Raw genomic sequence first — 18,457 nt, forward strand, 5'->3', positions numbered from 1 at the left:
GATATGTCACAGGATCTTCGGGGAAGGGGGGCGGGCTGGAAACCTGCCCGGTCGGCAAGCTCCCCAGGTAGCCTGAATGTGGCTCTGACTTCAAGTCATTGACCTAGGGGTTCTTCTGAAGACCCTGGTTCTGGGGGCGCCTGGGTGGCTCAGTCGCTAAGCGTCTGCCTTCAGCTCAGGTCATGATCCCAGGGTCCTGGGATGGAGCCCCGCATTGGGCTCCCTGCTCAGCGGGAAGCCTGCTTCTCCCTCTCCCACTTCTCTGCTTGTGTTCCCTCTCTCGCTGTCTCTCTCTCTGTCAAATAAATATATAAAATCTTTAAAAAAAAAAAAAAAAGACCCTGGTTCTGTCTCCCATCTCAGAGGGGTCTTCATGGGGAAGAAAGTGGGGTGGGAATTTGGGAGCTCTTTGGTTGGGGACAAGAATTGGAGGGTCTTCCCTCTCTTGTGATGGATCTCACCGAGTGAGGTTCAAGGAGAGAACTGTTCCCTCCCGGCTCAGGTTCTCAGCAGGTTAAAGATCAGGCTTCAGGGCTGTGGATATGTGGGGGTGTCCTCTGTGGGTGCCCTGCAACATTCTGCATCATGTCATCTCTAGATGGCAGCTGCTGGGCAGGATTCAAGATAGGGACTGGGTGAAATTAAGTTTTCTCCTTATCTCCCCCACCTCACTCCTTTGCCCTGAGTGACTTCCCTGGGACTTTGAGCTCTAGGAAATGTGCATCAAGTTGCTTTCTGACATACTTAGTGAGACTCTAGTATGTGCTCAGCAAAGTGTGCTAGGGGCTGTTTTGGGGGGCTATACATGAGAAGGAGGTCCTGCCCCAGACCTTTTTTAAATTCTTGAAGAACTTGGAAGCCTCACCTGCAGTAAACAGCTAACCATGCAGGGCGATAGACGGTCAACTTGGAAATCATTGACAAAGACAACATGGCAGAGCCAAGGAATGCAGAGGAGAAAGCCCCTGGGGGCTAGGACATTAGGGAAGGCCCTAGGGAGGAGGTGGGCAGGCAGAGGGCATGGAACTCTGGGCCTCAATTAAAACAGTTCCAGTTTATTTTTATTGAGGTATAATTGACATAAAACATTATATTAGTTTCAGGTGTACAAAATAATGATTTGGTATGTGTATATATTGAGGAATGAGCATCATAAAAAGTCTAGTTAACATCCATCACCACATATAATGACACATTTTTTTCTTGTGATGAGAACTTTTAAGATCTACTCTCTCAGCACCTTTCAGATACGCAGTACAGTATTATTAACTATAGTTGCCATGCTGTACATTACGGGTCATGATTTATTTATCTTATTACCAAAGGTTTGTACCTTTTGACCCATTTTGTATACTCCCTATACCCCACTTCTGGCAACCACCAATCTGTTCTCTGTATCTATGGGTTTGGGGTTGTTTTGTTTTGGTTTGGGGGATTTTTAGGGGTGTTTTTGTGGGTTTTTTGTTGTTTGTTTTTTGGATTCCACATTATCAGTGGAATCGTGCTGTATTTGTCTTTCTGTGACTGGCCTATTTTAGTTAGCATGATGCCCTCAGGGTCCATCCATGTTATTGCAAATGTCAAGATTCCCTTCTTTTTCGTGGCTGAATAATATTCCATTATATATTTATGTATGTTTGTGTGCGTGTGTGTGAGTGTGTATACTTCTTTATTCTTCCATTGATGGACACTTAGATTTTTTCCATGTCTTGGCTATTGTAAATAATGCTGCAATAAACATGTGGTACAGATACCTTTTTGAGTTATTGAAACACCTCTAATTTTTATGAACTTCACATATTGGGCATAAGAAATCTGAGCAAAATTCTCCTACATAAAAAATAAAAAGTCGGGCGCCTGGGTGGCTCAGTTGGTTAAGCGACTGCCTTCGGCTCAGGTCATGATCCTGGAGTCCCCGGATCGGGTCCCGCATCGGGCTCCCTGCTCGGCAGGGAGTCTGCTTCTCCCTCTGACCCTCCCCACTCTCATGCTCTATCTCATTCTCTCTCTCAAATAAATAAATAAATAAATCTTTAAAAAAAAAAAAAAATAAAATAAAATAAAAAGTCATTGAAGGAAGGGGAAAGGGAAGGGAAAATCGCCTCAGCCCTTGGAATTGTTAGCACCCAAAGAAAGTCTAGAGGAGTCTTCCTTCCTGCACCACACAGCAACCCCTGTCCTTCGCTCCTTCACTGTAAGGCAGGCTCCAGCTGGGGAGACCTAGGCAGAGCTCAGCCTGTTGTGTAGTTTACATTGAGCCCCATCCCCCCACAAGGCCATGGCCAGGGCTGAGGCATTTGGAGGTTACAGTGCATGGGGTTCTGCGAATAGGGGAAAGATACAGGAAGCAATACAGATCTTTAAGTAAGGTAACCACTAAGCATGCATTTGCTGGCTACTCTCAGTGCTCTAGTTTTTGCATTGGTTATGGCCCTGATAATTTACATATAAATTTGATTTTCATTTGCAGAATGTATTTTCCCCAGTGAATTTTTACACTGTGATGAAGTGTGGAGAACAGATTGGAGAGGGCAGAGTAGATGTGCAGTGGGCCCAGTAAGAAGCATTTCAATATCCAGGGGAGATGGGCTGGTGGTCTGGTTCAGCGTGGCATCTGGATTGGGGCTGATTCATGCATCCCAAGGCAGCATGTTAGTAGATAAAAACAGAAGTTCCCTCTACCTGATTTACGCTGTGCACACCGTTTAGCAATGACCATTTGACTTTTCTTTTCAGCTTTATTGAGATATAACTGACATGTAACACTGTCTAAGTTTAAGGTGGGTGGTGCCTTAACTTGATACACATGGATACTGGCAATGACCATTTGGAACCAAAGTCAGGCAGCTTGTTTCTTGCTGTGTTCTTGACAGCAATGGTGACACCTCAGGCTCTGTGGGAGGGAAGGGCGGGGGGTGTGGTAGCTACCTTGGGGCCTTTGTTCTTCTCTCTTCAGGATCCTCATGAGCCGAGGCTTTCTCTGTCCTCCTTCCCAGGTAACAAGTATGAAGTCAGGGTGTACACTGCTGATGTCATTGGTGCGGGGACCGATGCTGACGTCTTCATCAATATCTTTGGAGAGTATGGAGACACAGGTAAGAAATCCTTTCTTCCCAAGCTGTGCCCAGTTCTGCTTCTTAGGTGGGCTGTGCCCCCCCACACCTGGCAGAGGAAGGCAGCTCCAGTCTCCTCTGTTGAGCTGCAATTCTGCTTGCGGTGTGGTTGTTCATGGCCTTCCCTGGGCAGCCAGGTGCCCATCTTGTAAAATCTATGTGTGTGATGTGTTTTCAGAATACAGTGTTGGGTCTGGGGTCTATTTAAACTTGTCCTTGATCCTAGACTATGGACAGACCCAAGCTTTACATCACCAAGACACTCATTCTTACTTTCTTTATCTCCTTAAGCTCCATGGCCATCTTGCGTTATATTTTGAATGTGGCTGGGCATGACCTGATTCAGTGCGGTGGTTTGGTGCAGAATAGAATGGAGCCAGGGATAGATAATTAGACTTGTCTTCATAGGTGAAGCAAGAACTGAAGACACAAGCATGGCCACAAGTATTGGGAGGACATTCAGGCCAGTAGAACTGAGACAGGTGGTTCTCTCCTGCTTCCTCCAAGTTAATGAAATTACACAGGAGTCAGAAAAGCCACTGAGATCTGAATTTTGGATGCAATGTATTAAAGAATTCAAAATGCATTGCTGAGTTTAAGAAAAAAAGAAATCTCCAGGTGCCAGAAATGAAGAGGGAACTCAAAACCAAAGTATTAGGTATGAATTGGTGCTATGGCATTTGGAAGGAGGGAGCTTTCATGTTCAACAATCTACAGGATAGATTTCCATACCCATTCGGGGTCAGAAAATAAGATTGTGTCCTGCATGAAGCAAGATAGGCAAAATTAGAACTGCAGGTAAAGCCAGGAGCCCTGAAGGTTCACAGGAACATCTTCAGCGAAAAAGGTCAGGAAAAAGTTTGCTTATCAGTACAATAACCTTATCTCCGCAAGAGCTCTAGATTAAAAAGACAGAGTTGTTGAGAAATTGATACCTTCTGCTCACACTCATGTGGGCTTGACATCTGATTTTACACTACAGGTGTGGTTTGAGGACCTCCCCTCCCCCAAGCACAGAAATTGGTTCCATGCCAGTAATACCTTTGGTGCTTGCAGAAGCATTTGCAAGACTGCATGAGATTCCCAAAGATAAGGTACTGGAGATGAGTTCACTTTCCAAAACTACAAAACACTCAAGGACATAATCCCCCATGACTAAACATCAGTGGACACAACAGTCAGTAAGAGTAAATGCTCAAGAATTTCAGATAAAAGGGGCACCTGGGTGGCTCAGTCATTAAACGTCTGCCTTCGGCTCAGGTCATGGTCCCAGGGTCCTGGGATTGAGCCCTGCATCGGGCTCCCTGCTCCGCAGGAAGCCTGCTTCTCCCTCTCCCACTCCCCCTGCTTGTGTTCCCTCTCTCCCCGTGTCTCTCTCTGTCAAATAAATATATAAAGTCTTTAAAAAAATTTCAGATAATAGAGTAATCTGAGAAAAGCTATAGTTTAAATATGTTTAAATGGACTACAGACATGAACAAAACAATTGAAGAAAACAACAAGGCACCATGAAAAGTATATAAAACAGAAATATAGGAAATGAAAATATAGTTACTAAATATAAACACTTAATGCATGTGTTAAACAACACAATTAGAAACCACTGAATAGAGACTTATGAACTGTAACACAAATATGAACAAAATACTCAGAGCAGAGACATGAAGAGGAAAATACAAATGAGAGGTCATGATTCATGAAGGACAGAATAAGTTCTGATAGATGTTGAACAGGAGTTCCAATAGAGAATAGAATAGGTGAAAGAAAATACTTGAAAAGATAATGGCTGAAACTTTTTCAAAATTGAGCAAAGATTTGAATTTTCAGACTAAAGTAACAGAAGGAGTCCCTGAGCAGGATAAAGGAAAACAAGTCCACATTTAGATACATTGTGGGGAAACCAAAGGCAAAGAGAAAGATCTTAAAGGTAACCAGATTTGGCAGATTATCTTCTACAAAACCAATTAGAAGGATAGTAAATTCCTATCAGCTACTTATACAAGGTCATAAGTTCATGGAATAATAGATTTAATGTTCTGAGCAAGAATATATATCAGTCTAGAATTCTGTGTCCAGCTAGGCTATCATTCCAGAGTGAGGGCAAAATTAGTGAATTGCCACGCAAACAAAGAAAAATAGGGTTTACCACTCATAGACCTATACTTAAACAGCTGCTGAAGAATATACTTTAAGAAAAAGGAAATCATACCCACAAGAAAGGTGAAGCAAGAAAATAATTGAGGAAAATATTGATATTGATGTAACAAAGCTAAGCAAGCATTGACTATAGTAAACAATATTAATAATGACTATCATCAGGGCATGAGAAAATGTGGACCCAAAATACTAGAACACGATCATCTTTGAGAAGGAAGGTAAATAATGAAAGTTAAAATATAATTAAGTTCTTGGTCACAGCTCATCCCCAAGCGATAGGAGAGTATAGGTATTGATGAACTTTAGACTTTAATAAGTCAAGTATGCATATTAAAATTGTAAAAGTAACCTCCCGCATAAGAAATGTATAACTTCTAAACCAGTAGAGGGAATAAAAGGGAATAAAGCCTCAATCAATCCAATAGAAGGCAGGAAATGAGGAAAGAGAAGCAAAGAAAAAGTATGGCTAATAATAAAAAATAAAATAAATGTACAAATAATCACAATAAATAGAAATAAACTAAACTCATCAGTTAAAGGATAGGTATTCTCATATTAAATGAAAAGAAATAAAATCCAGCTTAAGCACGGGATGCAGAAGGGCTGAAAATAAATAGAATGCAATGATGTATATCAGGAGCATATCAACAACACAGAAGAAGGTGGCCATAGCTGTATTATTGTCGGTCAAATTAAACTTTAAGGCAAAAACACTCTGTTAGAAATAAAAAATATATCAGACAATGATGAAAGGAACAATTAACCTGGAAGATGTGGAAATTCTGAACTGGTATAAATTTTACAACGTATTCCCCAAATACGTGGAGTGCATCATGAACACAGCACTTAGCTCAGGCAGCCACCTCGTGGGGACCAATTCAGTTCATCCTCACAGCGGACCCTATGCGGTGGTGCTGTTCGCATCCCCGCTGTGTGGATGACAAACCTGAGACAGAGAGATATGCACTGTGATGTTATTCTTGTTAATTCTAAAACATGCAAAAAATAGTACATTTTCTCTATGAATACATCCACCTGCGAACCAAAATTCACGGAGACGATACAGGTCACTTGTGGGTGGGGTTTATTTGCGGTAGGGAGTAGGAGAGTCGGGTGGCCAGTGAGACTTTAGACCTACCTGTTATCTCTTCTTTAAAAAAGAAAGGTCTGAGCCAATTAGGCAGAGTGTTAGCACCTGTTCTGCCTCTGAAATCTGGTGGTGGGCGTATGGGTTTCTTATACTACTTTCTATATGTTTGAATGGTTGCAGTTCAAAATGTAGAAGGATGTAAAGAATTAAATTTTAGGAAAGAAAGCAAATGGATGGCATCAGCATGAAGCTGGTACTTAGGTGGGGCTGTAAGTGTTAATATGACCTGCAGGCTTGGGGACATAATAGTGGAAAATTGCAAAGTAGAAAGAACAGGTTAGAATGGATCCTAATGATGTGCTTATCACCCACGTGACTTCTGGCATGTTATCGGGCTTCTCTAAGCCTGTTTCTTCATCCACAAGACAGAATTAATAATACCCCCTCTTGGATTGTGGTGACAAATAGAAAGAAAAGAAAAAAAAAAAATCTATGTAGAACTAGGATGTCTGATGGTAGCCGTCATTGCTGTTTTCCAGAAAAGGAGGCAGGCCTAAGGACGTCTCTTGGCTGTCAGGGGCCCAGCACAGCCCTGGACCAACTTCCACGGCTATGCTCCCAGTTCAGGACAAGAGGCTGGGACAAGCCCGGCAGGACCTCAGCTCTAAGGATGGGGGTGCACATGGGGTTACCAGGATGGAAACTCCAGACTAAGGCAGGAAGCAGAAACCCAGTTATGGGACCTGGGCACAAGCCACACGCAGGGCAAGCTTCTCCCTTGACTGGAGGTTGGAGGGATTTACAGAGCCCAGAAATCTCAGGGTTGACTTCTTAAAAAAATTTAACGTTGTCGTTAGAGTAGTTTTAGGTTCACAGCAAAATGGAGTGGAAGGACCTGTCCTGCCCCACCCCCCACCACCTCCCACCTTGTTGACTTTTGAGACCACCCTCCAGTGGGCAGACCGTTAAGCTTAGAAATGGTTTTTTCTCCTCCTCTGGTCTCCTTTGTAAGTTTCTTGCCTGTGTGTGTATACAGGGGAGCGCAGGCTGGAAAATGAAAAGGACAACTTTGAAAGGGGAGCTGAAGACAAGTTCATGCTAGATGCTCCGGATCTGGGGCAGCTGATAAAGATCAATGTTGGCCACAACAACAAGGGCGGGTCTGCAGGTTGGTTCCTGTCCAAGGTAGGTTCGGCTGCCTGTCCGTGGTCCCTGTGGCCTGGGAGGGGAATTCTGGCTCTTCAGGGGGCATATTTCAGCCTAACCTCCCTCTCTTGGTCTGTCTGTCTCCACTCTTCTGCCAAAGCCTCCTAGCCAACCTTGCTGGCTGACTCCCAGCCTCCCAGACCCTGCACATGTTACCACCTTCCCAGAAAGCCCGGGGCTCCCATCCAAAGGTAGCCAGGGCCTGATCGTCCTTCAAGACTCAAGTTCTCCCTGACTCTGGCCCACCAGAACCTCTCCTTCCTGTGAATGCTTATAACCCTGCCTGCTTAGGGCGTTCATTGGACCCTAATCATAAGCTTTCTTGTGACTTATCTTGGGCTGTTGCCTTGCAACATCTGCATTTAGGTGCCTCATAATCTTACCAACCCAGGACGAAGGTAGGAAGCAAGAAGAAAACAAAAAGGCTTCTGAGGAGCTAACACTTATCTGGTTCAAAGTTTGTGAGGAGAGCTCATGCCTCTGGCTCTCTCTTGCCTTGCCCTGATTTTGAAGGCAAGACCCCTCAGACTCTCTCTCAGCCTAGTGCTCATTATAATCTCTTCTAGCAAACTCTTGCCTACAATTTTAAACCTACAGCAAAAGATTAGAGAGGGAAAGAGTCATTGTATTAGGTAGGGCTATTGAGGACTGTAATGGAGACCTTCTTCTTCTTCTTCTTTGAAGAAGATATAAAAAGCCAAAAGAATATTCAAAATCCACAGAAGTCTGAGGTCACTAGGAAAATGGGCTACGATCCCATATATCTCCCTTCATGAGGCTATCAGTAGATTTCAGCTCATTACAGAAGGATAGGGAAAGGTTATTGTAGAATATGTATTTGAAAAATATCTTGAAAAAGATCTTATTGCTTAAAACAGAAACCACTCCGACTTATAACAATTTGACTGCAGAATGAGGCTGCCTGATAGGTGAGGTTTTGTTATTGCTTAACTTCATTACCTTCTTATATCAGCAGTGTTTGACTGCAATTATCAGACGATTGAAGTGCAGTGTTACATAACCAGGGCTTATTTTTCTCATCTCACACAAAATCCAGATGTGGTCAGCTCAGGGCTGGTGCAGCTGCTTTTAGGACAGCTGCTGTCTTGCTGTGTCACCACCCTGGGCACTGTGGCTTTCATCCCCCACTTTGTTGCCTCATGATCACATAATGGCTGCTGAATCTCTAGCCATCTTATCTGTGTTCCAGGCAGGAAGAGAAGGGAAGACCAAAGGGGAAAACCTTTTTTTTTTTTTTTTTCTGGCAAGCCTTGCTTTATTTTGAAAGACACAATGCCCTCCTTGGGCCTTCTGCCTACATTTCATTGGTCAGAAATGAGTCGTGTGGTCACTCTAGCTACAGTGGAAAGTAGGACAAGTGGCTGGCTTTCCAGTCTTTATAGTAGAAGTAGGCTAAGGAAGGGCTGAGTGAGCATCCTTGCATGTCTGCCGCACTCCTTTCCATAACTAGGCTGGACATTCCTCGGGGGCACTGCCCCAGCTCTTGGCCTGGAATGGGGCATGAATTGGTGAAGTGAGGAGTGGCCAAGGTTCCTCTGGAAAGGAGGGGGCTTGCCTGGCTCTAAGAGCCAAGAGCCTGGTGCTAAACAGGGTTCCAGGAGGCTAAATGCTGCTTGGATTGGCGAAGAAATGGGGCAGGAGTCCAGAACCCTAAGTAGCCAGTGAGCAGGCAGGGGTGTGTCCTCAGGGAGGAGGGGGGAGAAGAGGCAGGTGTGTTTTATGACCGCAACCACGTTCCTCCATCCTGGGAAGGAACACAATCTGAGTGAAGACCCAGGATTAGTGCACAGAGCTGCAAGGTACACCCCAGAGCCTGAGTGTGGCCTTGGCAAGGTTTTGCAGTTGCACCTCCCACCCCCAGGTCAGGTTCCTTCTTGGTCACATGGGCCCACTCATCCAATGTGCTCTCTTCAGAAACTTCACGAACGAGGTGGGTTTGCACGCCAGAACAGGCCCCTTTATTGTGTTCATGCTCAAAGGAAAGGACAGCTTGGCAGAGTGAGAACATGTTTTTTTCCTTTTCTTTTTGTCCCTTTAAGATGTTGGAAATTGCATTCCATTGCCTTCTGAAATTTGATATTGAAGCCAAGGGGATTTTGTTTCTTTCAAGATGATCTGTTTTATTTTATTTTATTTTTTTCAGCCAGAATCCTTGCAGAATTTTTTCTTTATATTTATAATAAAAAGTCTAGAAGAGGGGGGCTGTGTTAGTTCCTTTATAGCCTCATCCTCTTTCCCTTCCTCCCTCCCTCCCTTCCTTTTGCTTTTGTTTTTAATTTCTTAGGGACATGATGAGTCTTTGATGCAAAGGGTATTTATTTATTTATTTATTTATTTATTTATTTATTTATAGCTCAAAAAAGAGATTTCCTATTATATACCAGATTCTTGCTTGGATGGCATCTGTTCTGGCCTCTTCTTTGGGAGCACCAATTACCCATTTATAGGATCTCCGTTCTCTGCTTTGCAAAGCGTTCAGCTTCCCTCTGGCCCCTTCCATCCTCTGTGCTTTGCATCCTGTGAGAACGTATCACCTTCCCCCACCCTGTCATTGATTGACTCTTCCAAACTACCAGGTCCCTTCCTTTCTCCTATCAATGTGCATTTTAATTCTGAATGTTTCTATTATTTTTTTCTTCCTATAAAAGTAATACATATTCATTGTAAAAAGTTAGGAAATACACATAAACAAAAAATGAGATAAACCTAAACCACCATGATTTCACCACCCAGAGGTAACCAGTGAGCATATCTTGGTGCATATCCTCCAGATATTTTTCTGTGAATTAATATACCTATATCATTTTTTATAAAATGGGGTCATCGTAAACAGTGTTTTACAAGCCGCTCTGTTTCCACTTTGAAATAGAGCATGCAAATGTCCCCATGTTATTTAAATAGAATGACATGAAGGTTTTACAATGTAATTTTTTAGTGAGTGCTCTAGTATTTCCGTGCAGATACATCATGACTGATTAAACCGATCTTCCTTTGTTGAACATCCTTTTCCTCAGCATTCCTGATACTATAAAGAGTGCAGTGACACACATCCTTGTAGCTTGTCTTTATGCACAGCTAAGATTACTTCTTACGATAAATTCCCAGGAGTTGGTTAAAGGACTCGCAGGATGGTGAGAACTTTGACGGATTTGCTGCTTTCTGCTTCTCTTGATACCTTTCCTTTTTCAACCTAGTTCCCTTTTAACATCACCTTTTGCCTTTTCCATGCAGCCCCTGCTATCCTTAAAGATGTTTAGTCCTATTTCATAAAGACCAAATCTTCTTGTATTCCACGAAGCATGCCCACTTTCCTGAGTCCTTGTACTATATGCTGTGTGAGGCCCTTGGCAGAGTTCTGCTCTTCTTTTGATTCTTTGGAATGATGTTTCCACCTTTCCTCCCGCCCTCCCCCTCTCCCTTCTTCTTTCTTTCCTTTTTCTTTTCTTATTTGCTAGTCAGACACTGTTTTGAACCAGAAGGCCAAGCAGGCTACTTTCAGTGTGAGATTGGTTATTCTCTTTGCAGCTGTATCATGTGCAGGGGTGAGTTCAGGGACCTACTTCCTGCTCCGTCCACCCCCAGTACCAAGGCGGTTGTCCCTCTCCAAGTTTTGCTGCTTTCTGAAAACCTCCTAACAGCCTATTCCTATACCTTAAGCCAAACCAAAATCCTTCCTGGGGATAAGACAAAAAATTAACTCAAGCACTTTGTAGGCCATTGTGTCTGGATTTCCTAGCTATTTTCCTGAGGAAGGGAGGAAGGAAGACTTTAGGTCCCAGGCAGGGTGAGTGCAAGCTGGAAGCCAGAGGCTGGGGGAAGGCGCTCTGTGACTATGCCGTGGGCAGCCAGCTCTAGCGTCCTGCCTCCCCTGCCTCGCACCTCGTGCTGCCCCTCCTCAGTTCACTCCAACTGATCTGCTGGCCCTCAGCTCCCCAGGGATGCCAATTAAAGGGGCTATTGAACTGGCCGTGTTTCCAGATTTGACACTTGCACAGTAAGTGCTCCTGGTCCTCAAAGTTGCCAGGCTGGTTGCCTTGGACTTCACATGACAACCGCTCCTTAGGTATTTATGTTTAAGGGCTTGGTGGGATAAATCTAAAATCCAGTGTAATTAACTCCTTCATAGGCGATCGCCCCTCTAGTCGGCTGCCCATGTGTGCGTCTCAGCCCAGGCAGATGGGCTTCGAGGTGACCCACACACCCCTTCCCCCCTGCCTCTCCCTCTCCCGGAGTTGGAGGGCTGGCATCCTCACCTCCCCCAGCTCTTGCCCCCACCCAGGGCTTGGGCCCCCACGTCTCGTTAGCTCACAATCTTGATCAACTCAAATGGTCTGTGCAGTTCAAAGACCACTTAGGAAGAGCAATAGTCACAAGATGGAACATCATGCACCAGTGGGTCCTGTCCTTGGTCCATCTGCTGCAGTAAAGAGACTGGCCCAAGGCCCTGCAGCTCTTCAGTGGCAGGCCTGGTACGTGCCCCAGGTCCTCTGGACTCCCAGTCTGGATTCCCTCCACGATGTCACGTGTTAGACAGTCCACATGGGGAGATCGCCTGCTGCGTACTGCTGGGGATGTGAGCACAGCCTGCACCACTGGCCCTGGCAGGACGAGGAGACAGGCTCATGGAGTTGATTTCAGGGATGTCAAGAAGCTCAGTGTGTCCTTCCGTTACCAATGAAAACTCAACAGTCAAACATTTATGCAGCTACCAACAGCAGCTGTTATGATAAACACTGTTCTGCTCCTTAAAAGAGTAAGAAAAGTCCCTAAAATAATCATACCTACAGTACCCTTATATCCCAAACTTTCAGGGACAGCCCAGCTTTCAATGAATAAACATTCTGTCTTGGGAGTCCCACAATTAGAGTAGTGTCGATCAGACCAAATTTCCCGGTTTGAAGACCAGAAATCAGAATTAACCATGAGTTTAATGCAAAACAGGAGGAGATAAAAGACTTGAGTAAGGTACAAATGAAGGTTGTGGGGGTGAGCTGTGTCTCACGGGGCCTCAGGGGTCCACTGGAGCTGGGCCATGAAGATGGGTAGGGTTTTGCCAGGAGGGGCAGGGAGGAGGACTCCTGTGGGCAGATGAGGAGGAGCCAGAGGGTAGGGCAGGGATATTGAGTAGCTCTGGGCCAGAGCACAGGGCTCAGAGGACTGAGAAGTGGGAAATAATATTAGGGAGGTAGGTGTGGGAAGGACCTTTGCAGATCCTGATCATAATAAGCCGTCAGAGGTCTTTATTGACTGAGGTGGAACAGTGGTCTGAGGTGGTGATGAGAGAGTAGGTGTATGGGTGGGCTCAGAGGAGAGGAGGTGCGGAGGAAGAAGAGAATGTTAGGGTGTCACCATTCAGATGCTGCCATTTACAGTTATTTATATTATGTGACAGAGTTTTTCAGTGTGATGACTGAGACCTGGAGCCTGGGGGTAAGGATAGCCTCATGACAGGGAGATCTCACCTTCCTTTGGTGGGCCTCAGTTTCCCCCATAGAACATTCTCTCACTCTTCCATGAGCCCGGGTCTTCCCTGCTAACTCCTAGATGCTGAGATTTATTTTAAAGTGGGTTCATAAGCTCCAAAAATCTTCCTCCTTTTTTTCTTCTGTGTCAAAACTTACCTGTCCTTTGCCCTATGATCTTAGAACTCTAACAGGAAGGCACAGTTCAGCAATGGCTCTGGGAATGTCGCGATGGCTGCTCACAGGTCATGGGCCACTTTTACTAGATAACCTATATGCATTTTTAAAGGGAAGATTGAAAACTCCTTGAAGGCAGAGGTTTGTTTTACGTGCATTGCCTGCTCCCGTGGCTGGTTCACAGCGGGCTGGTACACAGCGGGTCCACCCTTTGTGGACCCCCCAGACTGTGTGTATCTTGGGTACCTTGGCACGTGGGCGGGAGGGAGGAGACCCTTCATCCTCCTCACATTGTTCTGTGTGTGTGTGGGATGGTTCACTTTTGCACAGAACAGACCTCTGTTCCCATCAGGTTATATAAAATCGGTGGAAGTTCTTCCAGTATAGAGCACGGAGAGCTGCTATGAATCACGGTTGACACTCCACATTGATCTAAAACCTGCTGACTCCAGGCCCCACTCCATGTGCTCACGCCCGCGTGTTTACCCTGTAAGGGGTGGGGGGGCGGGTGGAAATGAAAGCCCCGAGGCCCCCGATCATTTGGGTGTGTCTGTGAACCTCAGTAAAGAACAGGGAAGAGAGGACCCCTGCTTGGCGGCTCCACCTTTTCCTCCTCTCCTTCGGGATAGTGTAACCTTCTTGGCTTTTCCCATTGGCTGGTCTTGCCTTCTGACTCGGCTGTGTCCTTGTTGCTGCTGAAGACAGTGGGCTCCAGCATGGACAGGCCTCACCACCCCGGGGGCCCGTGACCCCGGCTTTCCTTCTCGCCTCTGAGAAGGTGAGCCCTACCTGGGGGCTTGTCTTCCAATGGAGGGTATTCCCCCAGGAGATAATGGTTCTTGTTTTTTATTTGGTCATTGCTTCTGTCTGTCTCTCTCTGTCTCTCTGTCTCTCTCTCACACACACGCTCTCTCTCTTTCTGTCTCTCTCTCTCTCCAGGCGTGTGCTTCTCTCAGTCATGGGGAAGGGGGTTTCTCTCTCCCCAGTCTTCTTCTACAGCGCTTTCTGCCGTTAACAACAGAATCTGTGAAGCGGCACTCTGTCTGGAACACCAACCTTTCATTCTGTTAGCAAAACCATTCCTGAGACGTCCTGAAGTCTTACAAGGAACTCCATGAAAACTCAGAGCTGTCTGAGGAGGTTGTGAACACAAGTGGGAAAGCTGCTCCCTCCTCTCTTACAAGGGACTCTTGGGTACGCCCCTCTGAGCAACAGGGGCCCTGAGTCAGCCAGGACCCACGTCAGCAGAGGCCGGAATGCCTTTGGGAGGACCCTCTGCCCCCCTCCCCCGCTGGTTTCTCTGCACTGGAGCGCTTGGTCGTTTCCTTCCCTGCCTCCACCCCTCTGCTCCTTCCCGCTGTGGTGTGCGTCCTAGAGGTGCTCCCAGATAGTTGGCTCTCGGGGAGCCGGCTTCCTCTAGCCTCATCTTGCAGACCTTGCGGCCATGAATTTTCACAGATAATTGTTTACACAGTTTAATATGCATCTGGAAAATTTCTAGAACTGTCCATGGACTTTCATACTTTCTGTACCAGTACTTAAGCTTTTATCTTCTCTCTCGGCCTTTCTTTGTGTTTAGTATTTTTGGAAAATCTAGTTTTTAGCATCTTGCTTGTTATTCAGAAATTTATATTTCAAATATCGTCCTTTGTGATTCAGCTAGTTTTGTCCTGTAGGGGTATTGAATGGTACACATTTTATTTTTCAGATTAGCTAAACTTCTCAGGTCAGGAATTTCCATCAGACAGTAGGCCAGCGGAAGGCCCTTTATTGATGGACTCCACGGGCTGTGAGGGTGGTGCTCTAGCTCTTGAAACCATGGCTGGCACACTCATCCGTGAACATTTAAAGACAGAGATGGTGAATCTGTACATCTAGGTTTATTAGTAGACTTGATAGCCTGTCTGATAAACCAAGTTCTATCTTCCTTCACTTTGCTTTTCCAACTCTGTGAGCGTCAGAGTAAGGGGGGTTAGGAGGCAGGTTGAAGCCTCAGACCTTTGTCACTGACTCCCCAATCTCCCCCTAACACGGGGATGAAAGCCACAGAGAAATGTGCAGATAGGAGGGTTGGGAGAGGCTGGACTTCGGCGGCAGAAGACTCTCTGGGCTGTGCCACAGTGGTCTCCAGGCACTCAGCTTGAGAAGTACAGACAATCAAATCAGCAGGCTCTGAAGGGTGACTCACACCAACCAAACTCACAAGGGACTGATTTATAAACCGAAGCCTGAATACTGATTTATCTGAGGAGAGAAGCCTGGTGTGGCTTCCAGTTACTGGCTCAGGCCACTGGCTCCCCCTAGTGAGTGGTGTCCTCAGGAAGACTGTTCTTAGCCCAGAAGGTTCCTATGCGAACATGGGATTAGAACAAGGTGGGATGTCTTCAGGCAGCCCATGTGTGCCCTGTTGGCACACTGCAGACACTTGGATATTAGGAAATGAGTCTTTCGTTGAAATCAGAGCCCCCTCTCTCGGGCAGTCTTGGGAACACCTGGACAGACACGTCCACTTTCCAGCTTACCCTGTGTGTCCGCAGATGATTCTGTCTGCACAGTGCTAGGAGCGGAGGGCGTGTTCTAGTTATTGACCAGTCTGCTTATCTTAAGAGTGGGTTTTCAGTTGGGGTCCTGGGACATTTGGGACAGCCCCTCAGCTTCTCGGTAAGCCCCTCGGCTTCTCGGTAAACTCTGAAAGACCCCCTTATCTCAGCCTCGCCAACCTAGCTCACATGTGAGTGCCCTGCGGGAAACTTCATAAATGGCCGATTCGATTATCCTCCCTGTCAGTGATGGATGTTTTCTGACCTGATCACCAGATCCCGGGATTCTGTGTGCCTGATCTGGGGCTCGTAGTTCTTGTGTGGACTCTGCTTCTCACCAAGAAGGTTAGGGTCCCAACCTTCAGCAGGTGGGGAAGATGATGCTCTTGTTGTGGTCCGCAAATCCAGGCTTCACACCCAGGTCTCACAGGACACATCCTGCCAAATTTCCTGCATTGAGTTTTTTAAATGATCTGTAACAGAAGAGGGAAGAGTGGCTCAGTCATTCAAGTAGAAGGTCATTGCCAGTCATCCCCATGTGCCTCTCAGTGATCTGCACCAGGTGTGTCCTTGTAAGAAGCTTAGTGGGCCACTAAGAAGGTGAGAGTGTATTCTCAGAGTGCACTCAAGTGGTGGAGGGATTTGATCACCAGGTGAGCCCTCCATGACACTGGTCATTCCCTCCCTCTCTTCTCCTTCCCAGATTATCATTGAAGATATTGGGAACAAAAGGAAATACGACTTCCCCCTTAACCGCTGGCTGGCCCTGGACGAAGATGATGGCAAAATCCAAAGGGATATCTTAGTGGGCGGAGCTGAGACCACAGGTAGAACTGAAGAAGGGGGAAGTCTGATTGGCTGATATTTCACTTTGTCCGAGGCTCTGTGTTCTTGTCTGTGGGCCTGGAGGCCTGTGATCAAGTGGGAGCCAGCCACTCCTCCTGCTCTTGAAAGTGTTCTGTCCCTTTGGGCTGGAGCCTGGGGCTCTGCTGATACCAGAGGAGGTGGAGAGATGCCCCTGGGCAGATACTAACTTCCCAGGGCAAAAGAGGTTATCCACTGCATGAAGCCGGAATGTGAACTCCTATTCCATGTGGACGTTTATGAGGATATGGATTTGCTCTTAACTCCTCCTGCTATCGAGTGCTTACTATACGCCGGGCCCTCTGCCAGGCACCTGACCCATTTCAGCTCCTTTAAACCCCACAGTGACCCTGTAACACAGGAACTGTTATTGCTCCCATTTCACAGATGAGCAAACTGAGTCACATAGATGTTAAGAGACCTGTCCAAGGTCACATAGCTGGTAAGTGACAGATCTAGGATTTGATCTGCCACCTAAATCTCTACCCTGTGTGAATTCCACAGAAAACCTGCAACTCCCAGCATGGGCATTCATGGATGTTCGAGAAAATCAGTGTTGTAATGTGCACATCTGAGAAGGTGCTCTGCTGCATAGCCTCCTGTTGCTCACCACTGCAGAGACAATACGTCCAAGTTCTGGGGCACAGTATGCAAATTGCTCTACGGTTTAGCTCCAGCTCTTGGCAGCATCTTTCAACATCTTATCTCCCCACTTCCACCTCCCCTCCCATCCCCCTCCACCTCATCCATACACCTATCCCTCTTTCCTGAACCTACGCCCCGCCTCATCCACCTGTCTTCTGCTCAGCTGCCCCCCCACCTCAGCCATGCCTTCCCCTCCCCTCCCTGCTGGTCTTACTCTTTCTCTCTCTTTATCTTTAGAACATCGTTCTCCTCAGCCTGTGATGCCATTTCTCTTCTCTGTGCTACCCTCCACTCCCTCTGAGCCCTGCCTCTCTCCTTAGCCATACGTAGACCATGACTGCTCTCAGTTAGGAAATCCAGTGTTCCTCTGCTCCAACATCTTGCAACCTCACACATCATTTGTAACTGAAGTTTGCGAAGTATTTACTTAAAAACAGGTACCAGAGTGGGTCTGCTATGACCCCTTTCACCATGTGACTCTTACTTGCCCCAGAGGAGCAGGAGAAATGGCCGGCGAGGGCTGGGCATTGCTGGTAGCCTGGGCCGTGGGCGTGCGTCCCAGGTCCGTGTGTTTTGGAGAAGCAGAGCCCCCTCTTTGAGGGCAGTGGCCACTTTTTCCCATCTTCATAGTCTCCCTGAGGCCTTGCATGTAGTAAGCTCTCAATCAGCATTTGTTGAACAAAGGAAGGTGTAAATGTATAAATGAAAAAGGCATCCATGTAGCCGCATGTGCTAGCTCCAAAGAAAATTTGGGATTTTCATCTCCCTGGGCTCCGGGGTGGAGGGTGGGGTTGGGGGTAGGGTGGAGGGGTGTGTGCGAGCTCGGGAGAACTGACAAGGACTAAAGGGCCATTGCCTTTGACTCCAGGACAAAATGAAGGGAGGCCAGACCTTAGCAGAGTTTCAGTGTTTGTCTTCAGTGTATTCTCTTACTCAGTCCCATCTCAGAGCTTAATCGCCGTTTGCTGGCTCTTGCCCAGAACTTCATGTCCTCATCTTGCCTCCTGACTGATCAAACCCCAGTTTGATGGCCCAACCACAATGTTCTCTCCTTCCCTCACCCTACCACGTCAGGCAGCGAAAGAGGACATTAATGCCCTCTATTAAAAGTTGTCTTTTTAAGTTATGAGCAAAAGAGCAAGAGAAATGAATCAGATAGTCTTGAATATAAATCTCCATTAA

At 46.3% G+C, this 18,457-nt stretch overlaps 1 protein-coding gene across 3 annotated transcripts in view; it reads left to right on the forward strand.

Moving 5' to 3' along the window:
• Positions 1-18,457, forward strand: part of LOXHD1 (lipoxygenase homology PLAT domains 1) — a 149,691-nt gene that overhangs the window by 33,645 nt on the left and 97,589 nt on the right. For all 3 annotated transcript variants that reach the window (XM_078060123.1, XM_078060124.1, XM_078060125.1), the window contains exons 5-7: positions 2,997-3,095; positions 7,397-7,545; positions 16,470-16,593. In XM_078060123.1, coding sequence (XP_077916249.1) covers positions 2,997-3,095; positions 7,397-7,545; positions 16,470-16,593 — 372 coding nt within the window. The remainder of the gene's footprint in view (positions 1-2,996; positions 3,096-7,396; positions 7,546-16,469; positions 16,594-18,457) is intronic.

This window comes from Halichoerus grypus, chromosome 13 (assembly GCF_964656455.1).
Source record: "Halichoerus grypus chromosome 13, mHalGry1.hap1.1, whole genome shotgun sequence".
Taxonomy (NCBI): Eukaryota; Metazoa; Chordata; class Mammalia; order Carnivora; family Phocidae; genus Halichoerus; species Halichoerus grypus.